General features: G+C 40.1%; 1 protein-coding gene across 7 annotated transcripts in view; it reads right to left on the bottom strand.

The window, feature by feature from the left end:
* Positions 1-22,205, bottom strand: part of arhgap24 (Rho GTPase activating protein 24) — a 364,561-nt gene that overhangs the window by 51,320 nt on the left and 291,036 nt on the right. For 6 of the 7 annotated variants that reach the window (XM_062981819.1, XM_062981818.1, XM_016993780.2 and 3 more), the window contains one exon: positions 13,691-13,813. In XM_062981819.1, the coding sequence (XP_062837889.1) occupies positions 13,691-13,813 (123 nt within the window). Of the gene's footprint in view, positions 1-2,479; positions 4,001-13,690; positions 13,814-22,205 lie in introns of those variants that run through there. The other variant, XM_062981820.1, reaches the window with a different exon arrangement.

Raw genomic sequence — 22,205 nt, 5'->3', positions numbered from 1 at the left:
GATTCCAAATCATTGAGCCATGGCAATTAAAGTGGTGTCAAATTGCATTAATTCTACAGTGTAGATGAACTCCTAGTCACATTTCTTCCCCACTTCTTGATATATCTGCCAGCACCACCACCAATCCTGAACCCCTAATAAGGATATGGATACAAAAACTGGTTCATGATGTATTATGAACCAGTTTTTGTTTATGTTTATTTTTGCCCCACATTTTCTCTCCACAAAGGAGACTCAAAATGGCTAGGATGTAGTATGGTGTTTTCATGTGGTGACCCATTTCTGGAGATGGGTCACTACAGCACATCAGGCAACAAAATTGTAGATTTAATATTGGTCTATAATTATACAGGTCTGCTGGATCAAATGGATCTTGTTATATTCCAATAGATGCTGTATGAGCACTTAGTCATTATGCCATGTTTAAATAAGTAATTTACTACCGCTTTGTCCAGAGAACTTGAGGATAACCTGCTGGACCACACAATCTAATCAGGAAAAGGCTCATGAACTGCTGGATGGAGCTGTAAAACCCCCAAGAACATTTCTCAGCCCAGATGACATCAACTCAAGAGTATCCATTTGAAACTCAACAACCAGATGGTTTGGATCTCCCTACTTCCATGACATGAATTTCTATGCGTGTGGCTAAAATGGCACTTGAGATGAATTTGGCTCAGGCAAATTATCTATTGACATTTTAACAGAAGCCATTTTTACAACAGGAGGCCAGCAAAAAAAACTAGAAAAGACTAATTTCACATCTCATGCTACTACTGAATTATACCAAAAGTAAGTCAATGTGAACATGGAAGGGAAAAAAATGCCTCTATGGATTTCAAGGAAGTCAAAGAATACAAAGACATTTCATTACATTTCTTTGAGTTTCGGAGAGAGGAATTACTGTTCCACATTTTTCTAATTTCTTCCATACACATTACATTTTATGGTTTATTCCCACTGGGAGCCACCCTGAAAATAAATCACTTTAAAATGTGACTTCTGTGGATTAGACACCCAGATTACAACACTCAGTGACTATGTTGACCAAGGACTGGGGAGTTGTAGTCTCCAAAGTAACTCTCCTCTGATCTGCTTCTGACAAATGTCTGAATAGCTCATTAGCAAGTCTACACATTCAATATTGCACAATGCTGTCTAACCCACAGAAGTCACATTGATAAATAAAATGAAAAGTTTATTTGAGAAATGACCAACACACATAGTGACACATAGGGTAATATCTGCCTTCTCCTGCCACCTTCAGAATGTATGGCTACTGTGTTAAGTAATTAGGAAGCTGGCTCATAACCCATGATTTATTTTCATGGTGGCTCCCAGTGAGAACAAACCAAATAACCAAAATGTAATGTTAGGAGGAAGGAGGTCACAAAGCCATCTCTGACTCATGTTGGCACCCAATAGAATTCTCCCCTTCACCACCTATCTATCTATATTAAATTTCCTGACTCACAGGGGAAAAGATGTCCTATCTTTCTTGGAATGATTGCATATAAATATTTTACAACCCTGCCCACTGAAAGATATACTGCTTCCGAACAGGAAGATTCATTATAGCTGCCACAGCAAAATGGAGCCTCCGTGGTCTCCGTGGTATGATGTCAGAATAGGGGATGCTGGGAACAATCATTTTGGAAGGACTATCACCCCCATACTGTATTCAATGTATTTCCGGGATACATGTTATATCAATCCATCAGGGCGCTTCCTATCTCCTTATACCCAGGCAAGCCCACAACTCTTCAGTAAGATATAGTTCCTTCTTCTATTGATATCAGCTCAGCTAGACACCCATGCATTTGAACACAAGAAAAATAGTGCCTACTAAAAGCATTGTATTTCTGGAAGAAAAGTGAGAAGTTAGAAACTAGTTTCTGAAGCATGCGAAATGGAAATATGAATTGCACAAGACAAGTAAGATAGTAAACCATAACATTGAAAATAAGCATACATCAAATTCATGCAAAGACAAAATACATGTCCAAACACAAATAGGGAAAGGACCAAGTTGTGTGTACTGCAAACCTATTTTGGCTCACTAGGCATTTTTAAATCCAACTGACTAAATTTCTAGCCCTGCTAGTCTTATTCAGGATATTTCTCTGGCAAATTCATTTCTTAGGTGGAACCAGGAGTTTTGGGCAAATGTCCTTGATGGCTGATTTATTTCACTAGCTCTGATGCCCTGCAATTCCTTATTCAAAACCATTTGCACTGCTTTTGTATCCAGCCACGGGTTGCAAACCAGAGAGGAGAAATAATAGCAATCTGACAACAATAAATCAAAGACAAATAAATTCAGCCTAGCAAATGCCGATATCTTTTTTTATTTCTTGACCTTTCCTTCTGACATCTCTATTCAAAATGCAATGGGCTTTCTTGCTCACCCCCCCCCCCCCCAAAAAAGCCAAACCGTACATAAGTACAAGAAGATGAGAGTGTCAAACTGTATACCTACCTTTGCGGAAACTAAAACACCGCTTAATTCTTCTGTATGTAGTTTTCGGAACAAAGGGGGATGACGCCAAAGGACCCGAAGCCCGGACCCCCGTATTCCTGTCTTCAGGCATCATGCAGGCCTGGGAAATGGTTGCAACCCCACAGCATGTGTCAAAAGCCACTTCTAAATGGCACACGGCAATCAATCATTCCTACCAACTACTGGGGGGGGGGGGGGGTTGCAGTATTTTCTCTCTTACACGTCCCAAATTTTAGATCTTCTTAACCTTGGTAGAATTGGCTTTCTGAAGAAAAGATGTCATCATCCCTTTTTTGCTCATGTTTTCAGGTCTCCACGCCCCCTCTTCCGTGCTCCTTCTCCTCGAGCCTCCAATTTTATTTCCTCCTGAGCATCGGCAATGGCATCTTACACCGAAATAATTTCAGCGGAAAGGTACGTCATCCATGGTGGGGGGAATTCTGTGGCAGGGGTTTGGTGGAGGAGCGCTTCCTCTCAGCTGGAACTGTATGGGTGGAGCAAGTAAGGAAGGGAGCATAGATTCCAATAGGAAGGGTCAGCAAATAGCAATGCATCAACGAAAGATAAGAACAATGACCAAAAAAGACAACGGACACCAAAGAATTGCCTTGGACGCCTCTTGCTGAGTCCTTTTTATCTCTGCAAACGTGGGACGAAAATCATGACAGCATCTCCCAAAAGGCTACATCTGTCCATTAAGGATGCTTTTCAAAGGGTCTCTTCTGTTTCTCCCTATAATTATTATGCAAGAAAATGTCTCGCCTTTGGATAGTCTGGATGATTTGTTGCTTTCCTGCCTTCCCTCTCCACAGTCGACTCTTGTGGCAGACGCATTAGCCCCAGTGGGATCAGCTGCTCAGCGTTGCCATGAAGTTCCTTGGATTCTGCTGAAGAGTCCACGCCTCGCACATGAGATGCCGGTGCCAATATTCTCCCCGACCAACTCTTCTCAATGGCAATGTTTCAAAGACGGCTGCTTCTGCTTCTGCTGCTGCTGCTGCTGCTGCTTCTCCTACTACTGCCGTTGCCTTCTGCTCAAGTCTGTCGCAGGCATGCGGCAGGTGCAAGCAGAACAATGTAAAGGAGGCAAAAGGCAGCTCACTCAGCTCTGACAGTGTTGATTTTTAAAAACATGTTGACTTTGCATTGACTTCAAACAACTGTCACGTGTGCCAGCTTAAGAACCCTTTTGCCTCTCACATGAGTGTCCAGCGCCCTCCCTTGCTCACAATCCCATTAATCTTTCCTCCTCCTTCCAGTTCCATTTTCCTTACTTTCATGCTGTGTAATCAAAGCTTGATTTTGCTTTTATCAATGGCAACAACAAAAATATCCTCTTATAAATCTAATCAGGGAATTAATTCAATGCACAAAGAGTTGGGGGAATGGGTTTGGTGTTTTCTGTTCCCTCACTGCCATGGCTATTAAGGCTATTCACAGTACCTTTCCTATTCATTAGCAATCTGTTCCCAGCCAGCTTCTCACCCCCTCCCTCTCTTGCTGGTACATGTTAACACCACAGTTTAATAAACAGGTTAATAATTTCCAGAACAACCTGCTATGTGATTTCTGTCACACCAATATTTTCACTAGATCAGCCCCCAATGTTTGAAAGCCACCAAAGGTCACACACACATGCCCTTTGTGTCCTATTCTTTCGAGAGAGAAAAACAAACTCAACAAATGTGTCTTCCATGGCAATGAGACATAATGCATATATACAAATACCTACAGGCACCATGGATTTTATTGCACCTGTTTACCCATTTCCATTGCAAAGCAGATTTTAGAACAGTTTTGGCTTGGTAAGTCAAATTGTGCCCACCAGCGAACCAGGACGAATATTTGCCCCAGACTTGAGAAACTTTGTGTTTTTGAGACTAAAAAGGGGGTACAAGCAATGGTTGGCAAGCACCAACAGAACAGAGTTTGTCATGTAGGTCAAATTGTGAGCAGCGCTTAGAATGTGGGATTGGTTAGGGGTGAGGAAAAACCCTTCTCAATCTTGATTGTGCTGTTTCTACAAATCCTCCATGCATTTCCTTCCCACCCTTGTTTTGCACTAAGTTCTGAAACTACATTTTCCTTCAAGAATGCAGGGTTTTTTTAAAAAAATGCATTTAAAATTTGTGCATTTTGAGAAAAAAAAGTCTACTTTTCCCTCTATTCTTTAAAGGATGCTTCTGCACATTTTCCCAGTTAAGTACATTTCAGCCATTTATATTTTAAACACATCAATTGTTAGGAACACATTTTATGCCTTGTAAAATGTGTAAAATCCAAGGAGAGATGAACAACTTTCTGGTGGTGTAAAAATGTGACTCTTCTCAATACTGTTAAGATTCCAATGAAATCTCATTTAATTCCAGTCCTAGTTTTTTTCCGTGTCAGAAGCAACCTGAGTTGCTTCTGGAGTGAGAGAACTGGCCGTCTGCAAGGACATTACCCAGGGGACACCCGGATGTTTCGATGTTTTTACCATCCTTGTGGGAGGCTTCTCTCATGTCTCCGCATGGAGCTGGAGCTGATAGAGGGAGCTCATCCGCGCTCCCCCCGGGTGGGATTCGGACCTGGCAGCCTTCAGGTCAGCAAAATGCATTAAAATAAGAAGCTATTTTATAACAATGTTGGACTACTCATCCAACTGAGCTAATATTGATTGGTTGGATTGGCAGCTGTACTTCAGGGTCTTTGCTGTTATCTGTTCCTGATATTTTCATTGGAACTTGCGTGCACAGAAAGTTCTGCATGCACAACATGTGCTCTGCCACAGTTCTATAAGATCTCCCCTAAATCTGCTGCATATACACAGAAGGGCTAAAAGAATGGCTTTGGTGGATTAGCAAAATGGACCTCCAAGCATGCTAATAGTGTCCAGCTAGATGCAATGCAGAACTGCATACTATTCATGTTAAATATTTAGGCTGCCTTGTACATTTGCCTTATAATACTGTATAATGAAACAGAAGAATGGGCAAATGAGGTTTCTGTGTAGTAACAGCAATTATGTAGTTACTGTAACATTTAACAGGAACAATTAATAGTCCTAGTAAAAGCATCCAAATAGTCAACATTTAGAACACTCTAAAAAAATACTCAAAACTAGGTACAGGCTAGAGTCTATTGAATATACTGGAGGTAGGCTTCCATAAATGTCATTCAGCAGCTAAAAACTTCTCTTAGTTCACACATGGCATTGTTAACATGTTCATTTTAAGGACATGTAGAGTTCAAGAATGTTGTGAAGGACCCCAGATTGCATAGGATTTCAACTATTCTACATCTGATAGGCTCCAAGCCAACAAAGTCTGGGCAGATTATAGAATTTTTAAAAGGAAAAATACATGTTTAATATTTGCAACTGAATAAAAACAGGCAAGCATTTCTTGGAAGTCTCTCTTGAGTGATTCCAAATAGGATGGAAAAGAATGTTCAAAGAGTTCAGAATATTATATCAATACCCAAGTCTTAGATGGATGAATTCAATATTTGCTTTGCAAGAGGCACTATTGATGCAAGCAAATTACCATCCATTCCCAACCCCCTCCCTGCCCCCCACATCTAAATAATATGAATATTCATATTACTTGACTGGTACAGCTCATCATCATTTTTCTTCTCCTTATCTGATTTCAGAGTTCACAGCTGTGGCCTTGAACCAGCATATGATATCACCATAGCAGATGTAGAATTGTGACATCATTGATAAAATCATATGGCTCACTACAGCCAATATAATGAAACAGAAGAATGGGCAAATGAGGTCAGAGATCAGATGAGGCCAAATATCAAAGGGAAGGATTTTTAAAAAATTGCCATCAAGATCTGCAGAAGGAAAAGTGTTGAGAAATCTTCTTTTCTGAGAACTCTTCTCCATGGAGTAAGGCCAGGAGATTCATGCTTGTCCTAAACAATGTGTGCCACTCAAATTACCTAGATCAGTAGTTCTCAACCTGTGGGTCCCCAGATGTTTTGGCCTACAACTCCCAGAAATCCCAGCCAGTTTACCAGCTGTTGGGATTTCTGGGAGTTGAAGGCCAAAACATCTGGAAACCCATAGGTTGAGAACCATTGACCTAGAGTTACACATGTGTAACCGATCTGTATTCAAAAGCATGTCGTGATACTCTGGATCGATAGGCAAAAGGGATCTTTAACATCTTTGAGACAGTGAAAGAATTTGGTAGCATAAGCGTTCATAATTCAAATTCACTTCATCAAATGAATGATATGATGTGCCTAATAACAGACACTTATAGCTATAAATACGTAGTTTGTGTGTGTGTGTGTAGCAACAGAAATATAAGAGTTGTGGGTATGATGATGTGGTGACAATTTCAGTTTTCATTTTTGAATACCTGTTTTTGCATACACATACAGTGTGAGACATGTTGGTGATGGGACTCAGGCCTGAACATAAAATTCATTTATGTTTCATATGCACCTTATACATATAGCCTGAAGGTAACTTTAGATAATGAAATAATTTTGTGTACAGTGAACCATCAGAAAGCAAGTGTCCGTTCTAAACCATGAATATGGACAATTTTGGGTTTTGGACTATTTTAGATTTTTGAATTCCAGTTAAGGGTTACTCAACTTGTACTATGTATTTACAATCATGGCACTATTGCCATGATCACAGATCTTCCCCTAAACTTGTTAAGGATTCAACAGTCATTTTAGAACTGATTGTTTTAGTGGGATGGGCTTTGTACAATGAGCATTAGATTTGAGCAAATATGGTATATTTTTAATCTGGTGTAAACTTCAAGGCACAAACTGGGGAAAATCTGGGATATAAATGATGGTGAAGATGATTTTGACAACTGGAATTCTCTATGAGAGTTTTATCTTTTTAAGTGAACTTACATTTCAGGAATTACAATTGATCAATTTCATAAAGTTCATATCTGATAGATGACTGCTGTCATTTTACCAGTAGCAGAGCTGTCAGAATGCTCAATGCACATAATGCACTAATGTGCACCACACTCTAATCATAGAGTAATAGAATAATAGAGTCGGAAGAGACCACGTGAACCATTCTAGTCCAACCTTCTGCCATGCACATGAGTGCTGATTTGAATCAGGCACTCTTGTCAATGTCCCAATAAACATCTTCTAAATTCAGTAAGAGGATTTTGTAGCCCTTCTACTTAGCTAAGTATACATGAAGTTACATTAAATAAAAGGTGACTTAGGATTCTGATGTAAAACAGAAATAAGACTAAGGTTGGTAGAGGATCAGTTCAGGAGACACTACTTAGTTATGGATTTCTAGCTAGGCATTTGTGGCTAAGAGGGCAATGTAGGATATCAGCAAATAATATAATAATAATAATCGTTTTATTTTTATACCCCGCCTCATCTCCCCAAAGGGACTCGGGGTGGCTTACATGGGGCCAAGCCCGGACATCAAACAAAGCAATAAAACAAGTCAATCAACAATAAAAACAAGTCATAAAAGATCACATACAAAAACTCATTTGCAAGGTGTACACGAGGGAATGGCACAAAGGAAAATAATACTTTCAGCACTCTCTCCTTTGGGTCCACCTCAGGGTATGTTTTAATATTCCTAATGAAAAATAGGCCTTCTGCCAACAGGCGCCCATTATAAGAGAAATATGAAACCACTAAAAGCTACTATATTCAAAACTGGCATTAGTGCTGCTGCCTGACAGTGGCTTCACTCCATGTTTCTCCAAGATGGTGACTCAACAGTGCCATCTTTAAGACAATTTATAGTGTCCTCAGTTAACATAATGCAAGCATCATGCACATACAATTCCTTTTTAGATGCTAGTTCAGGTGGACCTCAAAGCTTCTTTTTTCACAACTAACACAAAGGTTCAATTAAATCCACAACTGAATGTACATTTGCAGACATTTGCAATATGCATATGTATGTACATGGCTTATTGCAAATGTCTGCAAATGTACATTCAATTGTGGATTTAATTGAACCTTTCTGTTAGTTGTAAAAACCAGGTCCTGGAAGTGGAATTACATTCACAGAATAAATAATCAAAGCATCCCCAACAGATGGCCATTCAGCCTCTGTTTTTAAAAAAAAACTCCAAAAATGGAGGAATTATTACTTGATTTGCTGACATTCTCTGAGATCCTCTGAAAATCTCAATAGTTGAGTTGATCACTGCATGGGGAAATAGTTAGGCCCCTTCCACACAGCTGTATAAAATCCACATTGAACTGAATTATATGGCAGTGTGGACTCAAACAACCCAGTTCAAAGCAGATATTATGATTATCTACCTTGATATTCTGGGTTATTTGGCTGTGTGGAAGGGTCCTAGGACAGTTCTCTGATGCATCCCTTTCTGTCCAAAGGACACAGTAGGTATAGTACATCTAAGAGGTGGTAAATGGTTCAGTGTAGAACTATAACACTATTCAGAATTACAGGATTGCATCCTATGCATCTGCATATTTACACATATGTATGTCAATACAAATATCAGCATTTTTGGATTGACCTTTGAGATGTAGCTATGAGGACTGTCAGAAGTAGCACCCACAGTACAAAATGTACAATTACATCCACTGCTGCTCATACAGAGGGTTCAGTGATTGCCACTGGATGAGCTGTTGTCTGTCAGCCTAAGCCATCATGCAAGACTGTAGAGATGATGATAATAATAATAATAATAATAATAATAATAATAATAATAATAACTTTATTTTTATACCCCGCCCCATCTCCCCGAAGGGACTCGGGGCGGCTTACAAGGGGCCTTGCCCGATACAACAATCAAATATCAATAACAAAGCAATAACACAATTATCCCAATAAAAACATCAACATCAATAAAAACAATCATTAAAATCAACATGAATCATGATAAATAGATGATAAAAAGGGGGTGGTTGTGCCTTATGGTGACATGAATCCTGCTTAAGTTAATGAAAATCCCTTTTTAGGCATTGCAGAAGGATTCATCCCATATGTTCTTTCACAATGTCTTCATTACTGCAGTGCAAAAGGGCAGCAGAAAGCTCCCAGGAGTAGCTCTGCTCCCAACTCCTCACTGGTGACTATCTGGAAGCCATCTGCTTGCCCTGGTAAAAAAGCAGCCCTAACCCTTGTCTTGGGTATTGAAAGCTGTTCCTTCTTCTGGTTGAATAAGCACAGGTGCGCAAAAATAGGCACAATGGCACACTCAATTGGTGGGACCACTCATGCAATTTGACCAACAGTGCAGCTATGGTGGCAGAGATCAATCATGGTGGTAGTCTAAACAGTCAATCCTCTTTAATCTTTGGAGCAACCTTGTGAGGTAGGTTGGCCATAAAAGAGAGAGAGAGTGAGTTGTTGGATCTACACTGCCAAATAAAATAGTTTGAACTGCATTAAACTGCAATATATGAGTCTACTCTGACCATATAATGCAATTCAAATTGCATTACTTGGCAGTGTAGATCCAACCAGAGAGAGAGGGAGAATGAAAATTCAGCCCAAGGTCACCAATTTGCTGCCTGGAAAAGTGTACGGAAAGCATGCAAGGGGGAAAAATCTCTTTACTATAATATGCTTGCCAACATTGACAGAGGGCATGAAGTAAAATTTCTTCTACTTTCCTAGGATTGGAAACCCAAAGCAGGATCTTCCTAAGCCAATCAAATGCATGTTAACACCACACGCCTCAACTAGTGAGCTGTATCACACACTGAAATGGAAAGGAACAGCTTTTGAGAACCATGAGAAATCCAACAAGAATCTGACCTTCTGGAGCGAAGCAAAGTTATTAAACTCTCAGTTGTAGGTCATCACAGCTGGAGCCTGAAATTCTTGAGGAAGGGAGGGCTTTCCCTACATTTTTATTTTGTACAGACATCAAATTCCTAAGTAGACAAGTGGAACGTATTTCAGATGTGTTTCAGACTTCGTTCAGCTGCTGTGCAGCCTCCTTCTCCAAACATCCAAGGCACAGCTGACAACACATCCAAAGGTAATACTGGGCAGGGCTCCAGCTGAAACAGTGCCACAGAATGGGACTATCAGCCAAGGGCTGAAATTCCCTTCCTAAACAAAACCTCCCAGCCTTAAATATTGGTTAGGAAGCACACATGTGGTGCAGACCCCCATGAAGGTTTGGATAACAATGATTATTTTCCTTAGGCACCCCATGGTCTAATTGATAAGTGAAAAGGGTAATTTTTCAACAGTAAACAGAGAGGTGTTTTTTGTTAGCTCCAACTCTGTTACAAAAACATAATACAAACTTTTGATAGTGAACTGCCAGACATTGATTTTCACAGCCAATCATTATTGGGAGGAAGCCAGAAATTCTGTTTTCTTTAGCTTTACACAGTAGCAGCTGGTAACTCCGATGCCACTGATGTCACTAACCTGATTTGGATTTTGGTCTGAACTTTAGAGAAGCTATCCTAGATGTTGAGTCTGTTTTTCAGGGAGAGGGTCCAGCATTGTACCGAGTCCAAAATTTTGGACTACAGCCTGGAAAGTATTCACTATCCTGCTGACACTGAGATCACTGCTGTTTTCACACAGTTGTCTATTAGAAACCCAGCAAGAAAGTGGAGGTCGTCCTTCCCCAAACCATGATACTTGGCAGTAAGACAAAAATGCAAAATAGAATTATAAAAACACTCTCTACCCTTCATATCCACAGGTTCTGCATCCACAAATTCAACGATGACTTGAAAATATTTGGAGGAAAAATTCAAAAAGCAAACCTTGATTTTGTTGCATGTCAAGCACTATGCTGATGTGTAGGCATATCCTGCCGTAACGTCCTGCCACTTCCCAGATTTCTACTCTTAGAATCATAGAATCATAGAATCATAGAATAGTAGAGTTGGAAGAGACCACATGGGCCATCTAGTCCAACCCCCTGCTAAGAAGCAGGAAATCTTTTTCCAACACTTGTATAAGGCATGCCATTTTATTATGCCTATGTGTATATATAACAGGACTTGATTTTGGTATCCATAAGGATCCTAGAACCAAACTCCATGGGATACCAAGGGTCCATCATAATCCTGTTCTGCTCTGATTTACTTGATCCTTGTGTAGGACTAAAATTATTATTGGGATATGTGTGTCCTGCCAACCTAGCAGTTCGAAAACATGCAAATGTGAGTAGATAAATAGGTACCATTCCAGCGGGAAGGTAACGGCACTCCATGCAGTCATGCCGGCCACATGACCTGGAGATGTCTATGGACAACGCCGGCTCTTCGGCTTAGAAATGGAGATGAGCACCAACCCCCAGAGTCGGTCACAACTGGACTTAATGTCAGGGGAAAACCTTTACCTATGTGTGGTACATACATATTATCCTAAAACAACACCAAACAGTAGAGAAAACATGCCAGACCTCTGAGTATTGCATGCACAGGTCTGAAAAGGATTCTGTAACCATGTCCATCTGAGCATAGTTACCAAGCTTTGATGATCAAGAATGTTGTTTTTATTTTGAATTTACAAGTCAGTTTACTTGTACATAATATGTTCTTTCCCTTTGTGTAATGATATGGGTCTAGCAATGAGGGAGGAACAAGTTAGGCTGAGTGGGTACTTGACCTTATAACCAACCCCAGCATCACATATGAAGTGAGGTGGAAAATCATGACACGACTAATCATTTGTCACTGAAAAGAGCATAATCTTGGAAATAATGTTGCTCCAAATAGCTGCTTAGAAATCTATACTAGAAATACTAATTATGTGGCTTCAGGGCTTCTTACGGATATTAGGTCTGAAAATGCAACCCCTATATAGGATGGGTAGATCTGTCAATCTGAATGTCATCACGGTTCTCATTTTTCTGCCTTCAAGTTCATTCTGATGAAGGTTTGTCATTAGCCTTCCCTTCACATATTTGTGTTCAATGGTGTATTTTTGTATGTATATTTTCTACATGAATATATTGTCTATGTACATTTTTAAATGTACATATTTTATACACATATAAAAACACACTCATTTTAGAAACACATTTCCCCCAAGCCATCACAAACCTCAGAAGTGTGCAGATTTCATTACTGAGCTGTGTTTTGATCAAAGTTAAGTCTTGGGAGATGCCTATGGAGCGTGCTTCCATTGAACTGCAAGCCCAACGAATTTCTCATTCATGTTCATTCTTAAAATAGGGAAACAGACCAAGGGCTGTGGCTTCCTTGATTGAGTCTAGTATCCGTAATTCAGTCTTTCTCTTTTCCTACTGTCTTCAACTTTATCAAGCATTATTGTCTTTCCTACTAAGTCATATCTGCTTCCAGGGAGTGTTCAGTCTTCATTTGCTTTGGGGGGCATTTATTTGTCTTTTCAATACTCTACATCAGGGCTTCTCACACTTTTTCAATCACTGAGCTCTTTTGGAAGCAAAGGTTTCTCATGGAGCCCCAATGTTTATATATTATATTATATATATTACATATGATGCATATATATCAAGCATGGGCAAATTTTTTGACCAACATAAACTTAATAGCATTTCAGTGGAAGACCACAAAGCCATCCAGTCCAACCCTCTTCTGCCTTGCAGGAAAAGCATAATAAAAGCACCCTGCAACAGATGGCCATCCAGCCTTTGTAGAAGTAGTAACAACAACAACAACAACAACAACAACAACAACAACAGCAACAGCAACGTAAAAATAGGAGAAACCCCAGGGGACATCCAGTCCAATCTCCTTCTGCCATGCAGGAAAAGGACAACCAAAGCACCCACTGAGTGATGGGAGGGAAATAGGGTTTTGGACACAAGCAAGATGAGGGAAACAGGATCTGGGAAGTGAGGGAGGTGAGGAAAAAAAGGCCTTTGGGGTGAGGGAGACAAAAGAAAAAAGTCTTCCTATCAGCTTTCTTCGTTGTCCCAATGTTCGTAATCATACATAGAAATGGGGAGCAAGATTGTATAGACCACCATAACTTTTTCTTTCAACACCTGGATTTTCTGAGCACAAAAAACTGTAGTTTTCTGCACACACACACACACAATTTGTGGATTTTGTGCAGAATAAGTGCTAAGCTGCAAGGATCCTTGTTGGTCCCGGATTCTGTTCATCAGGGTTTGCCAACAGTCAAGAAACATTTTGAAAAATATTTTTCAAATATTCTTTTCACTCTATGTTGAAATGGAATAAACTAAACTTACATTATGGTTTCTCTCTCTTACAGATTTTAACAGTTTTACTCACCGCCACCAAAAGGTGCCCATATCACCCTGCGGATAGATTTCACCCAGTCCTCCATGTCATTCTGAGTGCTGGCCATAAGAAGGTACGTCTCATGGTTGGCTGTCATCCGCTCTCTGTCTCCTCCTAGAAGACAAGAAGACAAAGACAATGAGAACAATTCTCTTGCTCCCACCCAATTTGTTTCACAAAAGCAATTAGACACTATGGGGCATTCAAGTACTACAAGATAACAGATGAGTGGATTCAGTGTTAGCAGAGTCCCTTCATGAATAGCAGAACCTTTTGCAAGATGAACAATAGATGTTCTTCTATCAACATGTTTCTTCATTCTTTCTTCAGTGGTGCCTGGTAGTTCCCATGTATATAGGGCATGTAAACTTGGAGTCCTCGTGGACAACAAGTTAAACATGAGCCTACAATGTGATGCGGCAGCTAAAAAAGCCAATGGGATTTTGGCCTGCATCAATAGGGGAATAACGTCTAGATCCAGGGAAGTCATGCTCCCCCTCTATTCTGCCTTGGTCAGACCACACCTGGAATACTGTGTCCAGTTTTGGGCACCGCAGATGAAGGGAGATGCTGACAAGCTGGAAAGCGTCCAGAGGAGGGCAACTAAAATGATTAAGGGTCTGGAGAACAAGCCCTATGAGGAGAGGCTTAAAGAGCTGGGCATGTTTAGCCTGCAGAAGAGAAGGCTGAGAGGAGACATGATAGCCATGTACAAATATGTGAGGGGAAGTCATAGGGAGGAGGGAGCAAGCTTATTTTCTGCTGCCCTGCAGACTAGGACACGGAACAATGGCTTCAAACTACAGGAAAGGAGATTCCACCTGAACATCAGGAAGAACTTCCTCACTGTGAGGGCTGTTCGGCAGTGGAACTCTCTCCCCCGGGCCGTGGTGGAGGCTCCTTCTTTGGAGGCTTTTAAGCAGAGGCTGGATGGCCATCTGTCGGGGGTGCTTTGAATGCAATTTCCTGCTTCTTAGCGGGGGGTTGGACTAGATGGCCCTTGAGGTCTCTTCCAACTCTACTATTCTATGATTCTATGATTCTATGATTCTATGAAACCACTCTGAATTTAAGTCTGAACTTTAAGAAACTATCCAAATTACGCATAAGGGGGACATAGTTTACAGAGTAGCCACTTAAGAGTAGAAGGTGCTTACTCTATGAAGTTCTGCCTATGATAAGTACAGGAAATTACCCAATATCCCGTATATGTGCACAGCTCTCAAATATCCTGTATATGTGCACAGCTCTTGGAAACCAGGTTCCATTTACATTTTTATTTCCTTACTTTTAAAACTCAAATTTCCCTATGTATTTTAGAGAACAAATATGACCCCTAGGGATGTTTTATGCCTAGAAATCATTTCCAGGAGACCAAAATATGGCCTGCTCCTGGATGTTGTGAGAGACAGTTTGAATTTTTACAAATTTTAAAAAATATTTTCTGAAAAAAAATTGGAAAGGACTGTGTGGTCCACAGAAACAGCCTTAAGGACTGCATGGGTTGCATCTCTCTCCCCCCCCCCCCCCCCACCCATCCCTGTGCTATGAAATACCTCACGCAGAGGAAATTGATTTCAAGACTCATCTTAAAACTTGCTATAAAGAACTGCAGGAGATGAGTACACAAATGGCATTCCCAGAAAAGAGCAAAATGCTAATGGCTAGAGCTGCCTGAGGTGTGATTTACAGATTATCTAGCAATATCCTGCTCTGTCATCCTGCCAGGAACATTAGCCAGTGCTGGTTCCAAAGGACAGCTGACAGAGGGAGAAAGGGGCAATAAGCACAACTGGCTACTAAGCGACTTCTTTTAGGCAGTATTTTATCTTTCTCAATAGAGACAGTGACCCATCTATTGGCCTTTGGATGTTCATTCAGATCAACGATGTACAATAAGGTGATATTGGAACTTTACATCTGTAGCCAAAGCAGAAAATGGTAAGCCTCCAAACTTGTATTCTTAGCACTACCAAGGATTATCCTGTTCTGCCAAAGAGTCAGATGTATAGACAATGTTGTTACAGATGGGGAGTAGGGACCACTGGAAACTAGTGTTGTGCATTTGTATAGAATTGCTGTTTTTTTTTTTTTTGTGTAGTTTCATTCATTTTGTCTCATTTTCATATTTTTTTTCCACTAACGAAAATGGGGAGCTTATACAAATAGAATTTTTGTCTCATTAATAAAAAAGATTTTTTTATGCCATTGGCGGCAATGGGAGGGCTTTAGAGGTTTTAAACTAAGAATAAAGATTCCCCCCCCCCCACACACACACACACTCCCCAGCCAAACCCACTTGAAAAATCCCAACCCCTTCCCTGATATTATTTTTTAATTATTATTAAATTATAGAATTTTAAAAATAAAACAAGAGCACTGCAGCCAGGCAGAAGTCACTGTGCCCCAGCAAGGTGAAGCAAAGCACTCAAGGGTTGGGGAATACAAACCCCAAAAATGTATTTGCTTTAAAAAATGAAAAATAAAACATCAAAGGAAACAGAGGACCAAGGCAGAGGCAGGCAATTGAGCCAGTGAGATAAACAGAGAAGGGAAAGGAAACCCAACAAGAAAATGATTTTTTTTAAAATGAGGCAAGAAGCAGCCAGTCAAAATCCCCAGACCCCAAATCTCCTAGTCCCAGAAGTGCCCTCACCAAAAAGGCAAGGCAAGTGGAAACACAGCAACAACAACAGCCAGCAAGCAACCCAACCAGCCCTAGCGCCCAGCAGCAGCAGCAGCGATGACTCTTTTAGGTGCGGTCCTCCCTTTATATACACTCCCAGCCCAGCCCACTTAAGTGATTCCTTGGTCTCCAATTGGCCAAGGATCACCTCCTCCCCGCCTCCTTCTCTGACGCATGAGGAAGTGAATTGCAGGCATGGAGGCCATGTTTCTGAAAATGAGGGCAAGCATGATGACTGGGCCACTTTCATTATCGTGTCGCCTATCGTTTTGTACAAAAATGTCACCTATCATTTCGTGTCAACGAACGGTCGACACAAAATGATAGCACAAAGGAAACGAAGGAAAAATTTTTGCACACATCTCTACTGGAAACCTACACAGGGTTGTAGTATAGTTGTAATCATGTGTAGAGTTTAGGGAACACTGCCCATGTCTTCTGATCCTCATGGTTGTGCACGCAAACTTTTAATGAATGAGAACATGGACTTTACATGACCTGTACGAAAACTTATTGAGGATTCTGGATGAATGGATTCTAATCTTGGACATTCTTAAAATTTTATATAATGTGATTTTATTTTCTCATGGTATCTGTTTTATATGAATTGTTGTTTGGTAGATTGTTTTATATGAATTGTTGTTTTTACATTGTTTTTAGCCATTGAATTTTTGCCTATTTATTGTAAGCCGCTTTGAGTCCCCTCGGGGAGAAAGGTGGGGTAAAAGTGATGTAAATAAAATAAAAATAAATAAATAAATAGCCTCCCATACCAACACATACTGTAGTAGATATTTGCTTAAACCATAAGTGATAGCAAGAAAATGATTTTTTTTAAAAACTGGGAAAGTAGCTTCTTTTGGACCACAACTCCTAGAACCTGATAAAGAATTCCAGGCAATATGAACAATTCTTTACTTTGTTTTGGTTTGTTTCGCTTTAAGCATTGTTCATTGCTGTTATTTAGTGTTTGTTGTCTTAAAATATAACTACAGACAGTGTTCAGCACCTTGGAGCAGCAAAGGAATATGACCTGTGTGTCCTCTATACTTTCCTGCTTCTTGTGAAGGACATATTCCACTCCACCCAACCCCAGTCCTTGCAAAATGTTTTATAAGTAACTCATTCCAATTGCCTTCTCTCTCCCTTGCAAACTCAGATCCACTCCAGTGGTTTAGTAAATAGTAAGTAGAGTGCCAGAAGGACTTCTTGATCAAGGCTGTGTTCAAGCACTCCACTCCATTGCTGGTTGGAGTGTTGTGCAACCAGCTGGCACTGCTCATATGTGAGCAAAAACATTTTAGGAACTTCTTTCCAGCAAATGGAAAAACACTGCACCCAAGATCACGGAAGGTGTGTGAAAGTTCAAAAGTGATGCCGTTCACTCAAAAGAGAACTATGCTGCCTGATTTTGCAGCATGGCATCTTACGTTGTTTTCCTCTGGTCCATACAGAGCAAATGGAACTTACTGAAATCAGAGGAGGCAGGTCTCCTGTATGATCAAGTTCAAAAAACTTCATCGGAATTCCATAAACAAACACCTAAGTAAAGATACAAGATTGTTGCTTGCTCTCAAAGGAGCATGATTTTATAGACTTGGAAAAACTGGCACATATGCAGAAAATGAGTTTTATTATTCAAGATAGGTCTACCATTGAGTTCAACAGGGTTTGTTGCTGATGATGATGATGTTGTGTGCCTTTCAAATTGTTTCTGACTTACAGTGACTATCACAGGGTTTTCTGGGATCATGGATTGATGTAGGTAGTCTCATCCCTTTTGGAGAAAAAAAAAGGGTTTTTTTCATATTACAGAACTCTATGCAAAACTTAGTATCTTTTTGAGTGAGGAAATATGATGCAAAAACATCCTTCAGGAAAACAAACATTGTGATTTGGGGATGTCACAAAATGTTCATAAATCACAGTCAATACTGTACAAAGATTTATAGATATAAAGATATAGATATTATTGCATGTGATAATTCATATTTTTATTGTTTAAATAAGAATGGGAACAATGAGAAGACACCACTGTGGCTCCAACTTCATCTACCACTATTATCTAGTCTGCAGATACTCACAAATAGATGATGGGTGCTTAGGCACCTCCACCCACTCCTCTTCCTTTATTATTACCCTAACTCTTATAACAATGAGCTTGCAAAATGGAAGGATTGTTTGGTTGTTTCATCTTTTTTAGGAAGGTGAATTCTGACACCAGTGAAGCTTCTTATAGTTATTTCATTTCATTTGCCCCAACACATTTTCTTAAAACCATTTAACACAAAGCATTTTGTCTGTTCTTATCTATCCTTCTGACTTCTAGATTGTTGCTTTAATTTTGTTTTTTCATTTGTCAGGGTTTTAAATGAATATGGATATGGTTTTTTATTTGATACTGCCCACCTCAGGCATTCTCAAATGGAATGAGCAAAATGAAATCCCGGAGAATGAATTTAAATAAATAGTACAACACGAATAGAAAGGTCTTGTCCCTTCTGGTGATAAGTCAGAGTCCTTTGTTGCATAATTCTGCTGAAATGGTCCCTATACAAGATGCATTGTCCTTTATCTTTCTTCTGCATGCCCTTGTGCTTCCCAGGAACATTATTCTGCCCAAGATAACAAGGTTCTAACATTTCAGAGTGAGCCTATGATTAATTTTTCTTGACATCACATAAGCAATAGTTGTAGCAAGAATTCATAGCTCATTTTTCAAGCCTTTTTCCTGTTCTGGCCCTCTAGCCATTCCTACTGCTGAACAAGATCTTCTCTAGAAACACAATTGCTCACCTTCTATTTTTTCAGGCGTGCAACTTTGCAGCTTGTGTTTTCTTGGTCCATGAGCATAGCATTAGCTATAGATCACACATAAAGAGATACAGATGCCCAACAGTTCATAAATGAAAACAGGACACATGTGGTCAAAGTATCAAAGTATGGTCAAGATGACAGAAGTTATTAAAAAGGAAGAGCACACAAGCAAGGAGAGGCTACAGATATTTGCTTTTGCCAGAGTTTACTGGAAAGGACAAAACTGTAGGTGCAACTATACTACAGAATGAATGCAGTTTGACACCACTTTACTAGCCATGGCTAAATGCTATGGAATCATCAGAGTTATAGTTTTACAAAGTCTTTAGCCTGCTCAGAGTGCTAGAGCCTCACCAAACAACTACTCCCATGATTCCATGGAACTGTTTGGGAGATTTCAACTCCCAGAAGCCCTGGTCAGCTTGTTCAATGGTTAGGAAGCCCAAAAAACACTTGGAGGGCCACAGATTGTGCGGGCCTGGTGTAGATGCACCCTATGTCACCTGTTCTCCTCTTCCACTTGCTATGGTAAGTAAGTGCAAATTACTACTGGAAAACTGTATAGCAGCCGTTAAAGACAGATCTCCCCAAATATTATTTACTGGAACACGAAGTGACTGCTTGGTATTGCCATCCCCTCCTGCGAGCAATCTTGTGTAAGACAGGTAGAAAAGGGACCCCCTTTGTGCTGGAGATGGCTCATGAAGGGGAAGGATTGAGGATGTCAGTCAGCCACTTATGGTTTGATAGTAACAATCCCACCGCTGCCAATCACTTTAAAAGGAGCACCGGTGGCGGAGTCTGTAAAATCACTGAGCTGGAGACTGAAAGGTTCCAGGTTCAAACCCCAGGAGCGGCGTGAGTGGCCGCTGTTAGCTCCAGCTTCTGCCAAACTAGCAGTTCGAAAACATGCCAATGTGAGTAGATCAATAGGTACCGCTCCGGCGGGAAGGTAATGGCGCTCCATGCAGTCATGCCGGCCACATGACCTTGGAGGTGTCTACGGACAATGCCAGCTCTTCGGCTTATCAATGGAAATGAGCACCAACCCCCAGAGTCAGACATGACTGAACTTAACGTCAGGGGAAAACCTTTACCTTAACCTAGTAACAATCTGTTACTAGTCTACTTTTCTATAAGTGGGGTTTAGGGAACGCTCATCGTCCCCATGTAGCCCCTAAATTTGTGGTTATGAATGTGTAACAGTAAGTTTATTTATTTATTTATTTATTTACAGTATTTATATTCCGCCCTTCTCACCCCGAAGGGGACTCAGGGCAGATCACAATACACATATAAGGCAAACATTCAATGCCTTAACATAGAACAAAGACAAGACAAACGTGGGGCTCTGAGCTGGCCTCGAACTCATGACCTCTTGGTCAGAGTGATTTGTTGCAGCTGGTTGCTCAACAGCCTGTGCCACAGCCCGGCCCAGTTATACATTCAAAACTACCCAACACAATTCTAGCTAATTTTTTGGATTTAGAAATCAGTTTGTAGCAAGGGAAGTAAAATTTCAATGAAAGGGGAAGAGAAACTGGTACATTTTAAGCAACTGAAAAAGTGGCACAAAAGAGAATTAATCAGGACCATCCCTGCCAAATCGATTACAAATATGTTATACGGGAAGACATTGTACATAGCGTGTAACAACATGGACTGGAAACAAGCTGACTTGCCCAATCCATCCATCCAAGTGCCATGCAAGGAGGACTGTAGACAGCATGCCATGTATTTTTAGAAAACTGCCTGGAACAAATGTCTCTAAGGAACCTCTTTGTTGGTATCATAATTCATCATCCGATAAAATATGAAATAGCCAGAACCATCTGTGAGTTTTTCAGGCTCAAGGTCACAGTAGTTAGAAAAGAGGACATGGGTTGAGATGACTAGGCATCCATCAAGTTGACCTGTATAACATCTGCGGACTGGACCATACTCGTTGATGGGACTGGGGGTTTACAAGGTAGGATGCCTCAGTTTAACCTTCTTTTCATAATTATGTCAACAGATGGGAAACAATTTTTCACATGCAAAGACATTTTAAAAATTCTCCCAGTTCACTGGAACCTTTGCACAAAGTGGAACATTTCTTTCAAAAAGTATTTTTGGACATGTTTTTAGAGACAATGTAGTATTTCCATAAAAGAAAATTATTGTAGTTTCCACTGCTAAAATTAACTTTTATGAAATGTCTGCAAGAGTTCTGAAAAAAAAAACAGATTAAGACTACCTGTGGCCAGTGGGGAAGAATGGACCAATGTAACGCATAGATGTGGCAGAAAAGCAAACAGAAGTGGAGTGTATGCATATTTCCAAAACTTGGAAAAGTTATTTGTTTTGACTCCGAACTAATTTCTCATAGGAAACCTAACTAATTTCTTTCCAATCCTGATTTTGTACCATCTGCAATGCTCATTCTGTATTCTCAGGAGATTTTTTTTAATCCTTTGCCAAACTAATTTGTCTGCTACCTCACAAAATCATCTATCACATCAGTGCCAGTCCATTTAATCTAATATTTGCTGGCAAATAAGCCCAAAATCACACCTTGTAAAATGGTTTTAATAGAACAACATTCTGTCAAATCAAGATCATTTGTTTGGTCAATGCAAATAATATAAGCTATGATGGCAACAGCAATCTTCTTTAATCCATCTTTCTTTTCTGATTTTATTACATTTCTTAGATACTTCAAATTACATGCTGCAATGTGACTTAAAGATTAGAGACACACTAAAAGGCAAATATTAAAAGCAAATAAATTTATTATTATTTGGTATTGGTATCTGTGTGTTAACCATGATGTACTCTGCTTTGAGCTGCAAGGAAAGGAGGGCAACAAATATATTATTATAATAATGATTAAATCTGCACTAAATCCTCAAGACAATAATGAACAACATAACCACCAAAGTTGTTTAGCTGATGGTTAACCAACTTTCTCATGTGAGTGGGCCACAACATCCTCCTAAGCTATGAAAGGCAAAGGTGACCAAT

The sequence above is a fragment of the Anolis carolinensis genome, chromosome 5 (assembly GCF_035594765.1).
Source record: "Anolis carolinensis isolate JA03-04 chromosome 5, rAnoCar3.1.pri, whole genome shotgun sequence".
In the NCBI taxonomy this organism is placed as follows: domain Eukaryota; kingdom Metazoa; phylum Chordata; class Lepidosauria; order Squamata; family Dactyloidae; genus Anolis; species Anolis carolinensis.
Note: the sequence above shows the minus strand (reverse complement) of the source record. Positions and strands in the feature narration are given on the sequence as shown.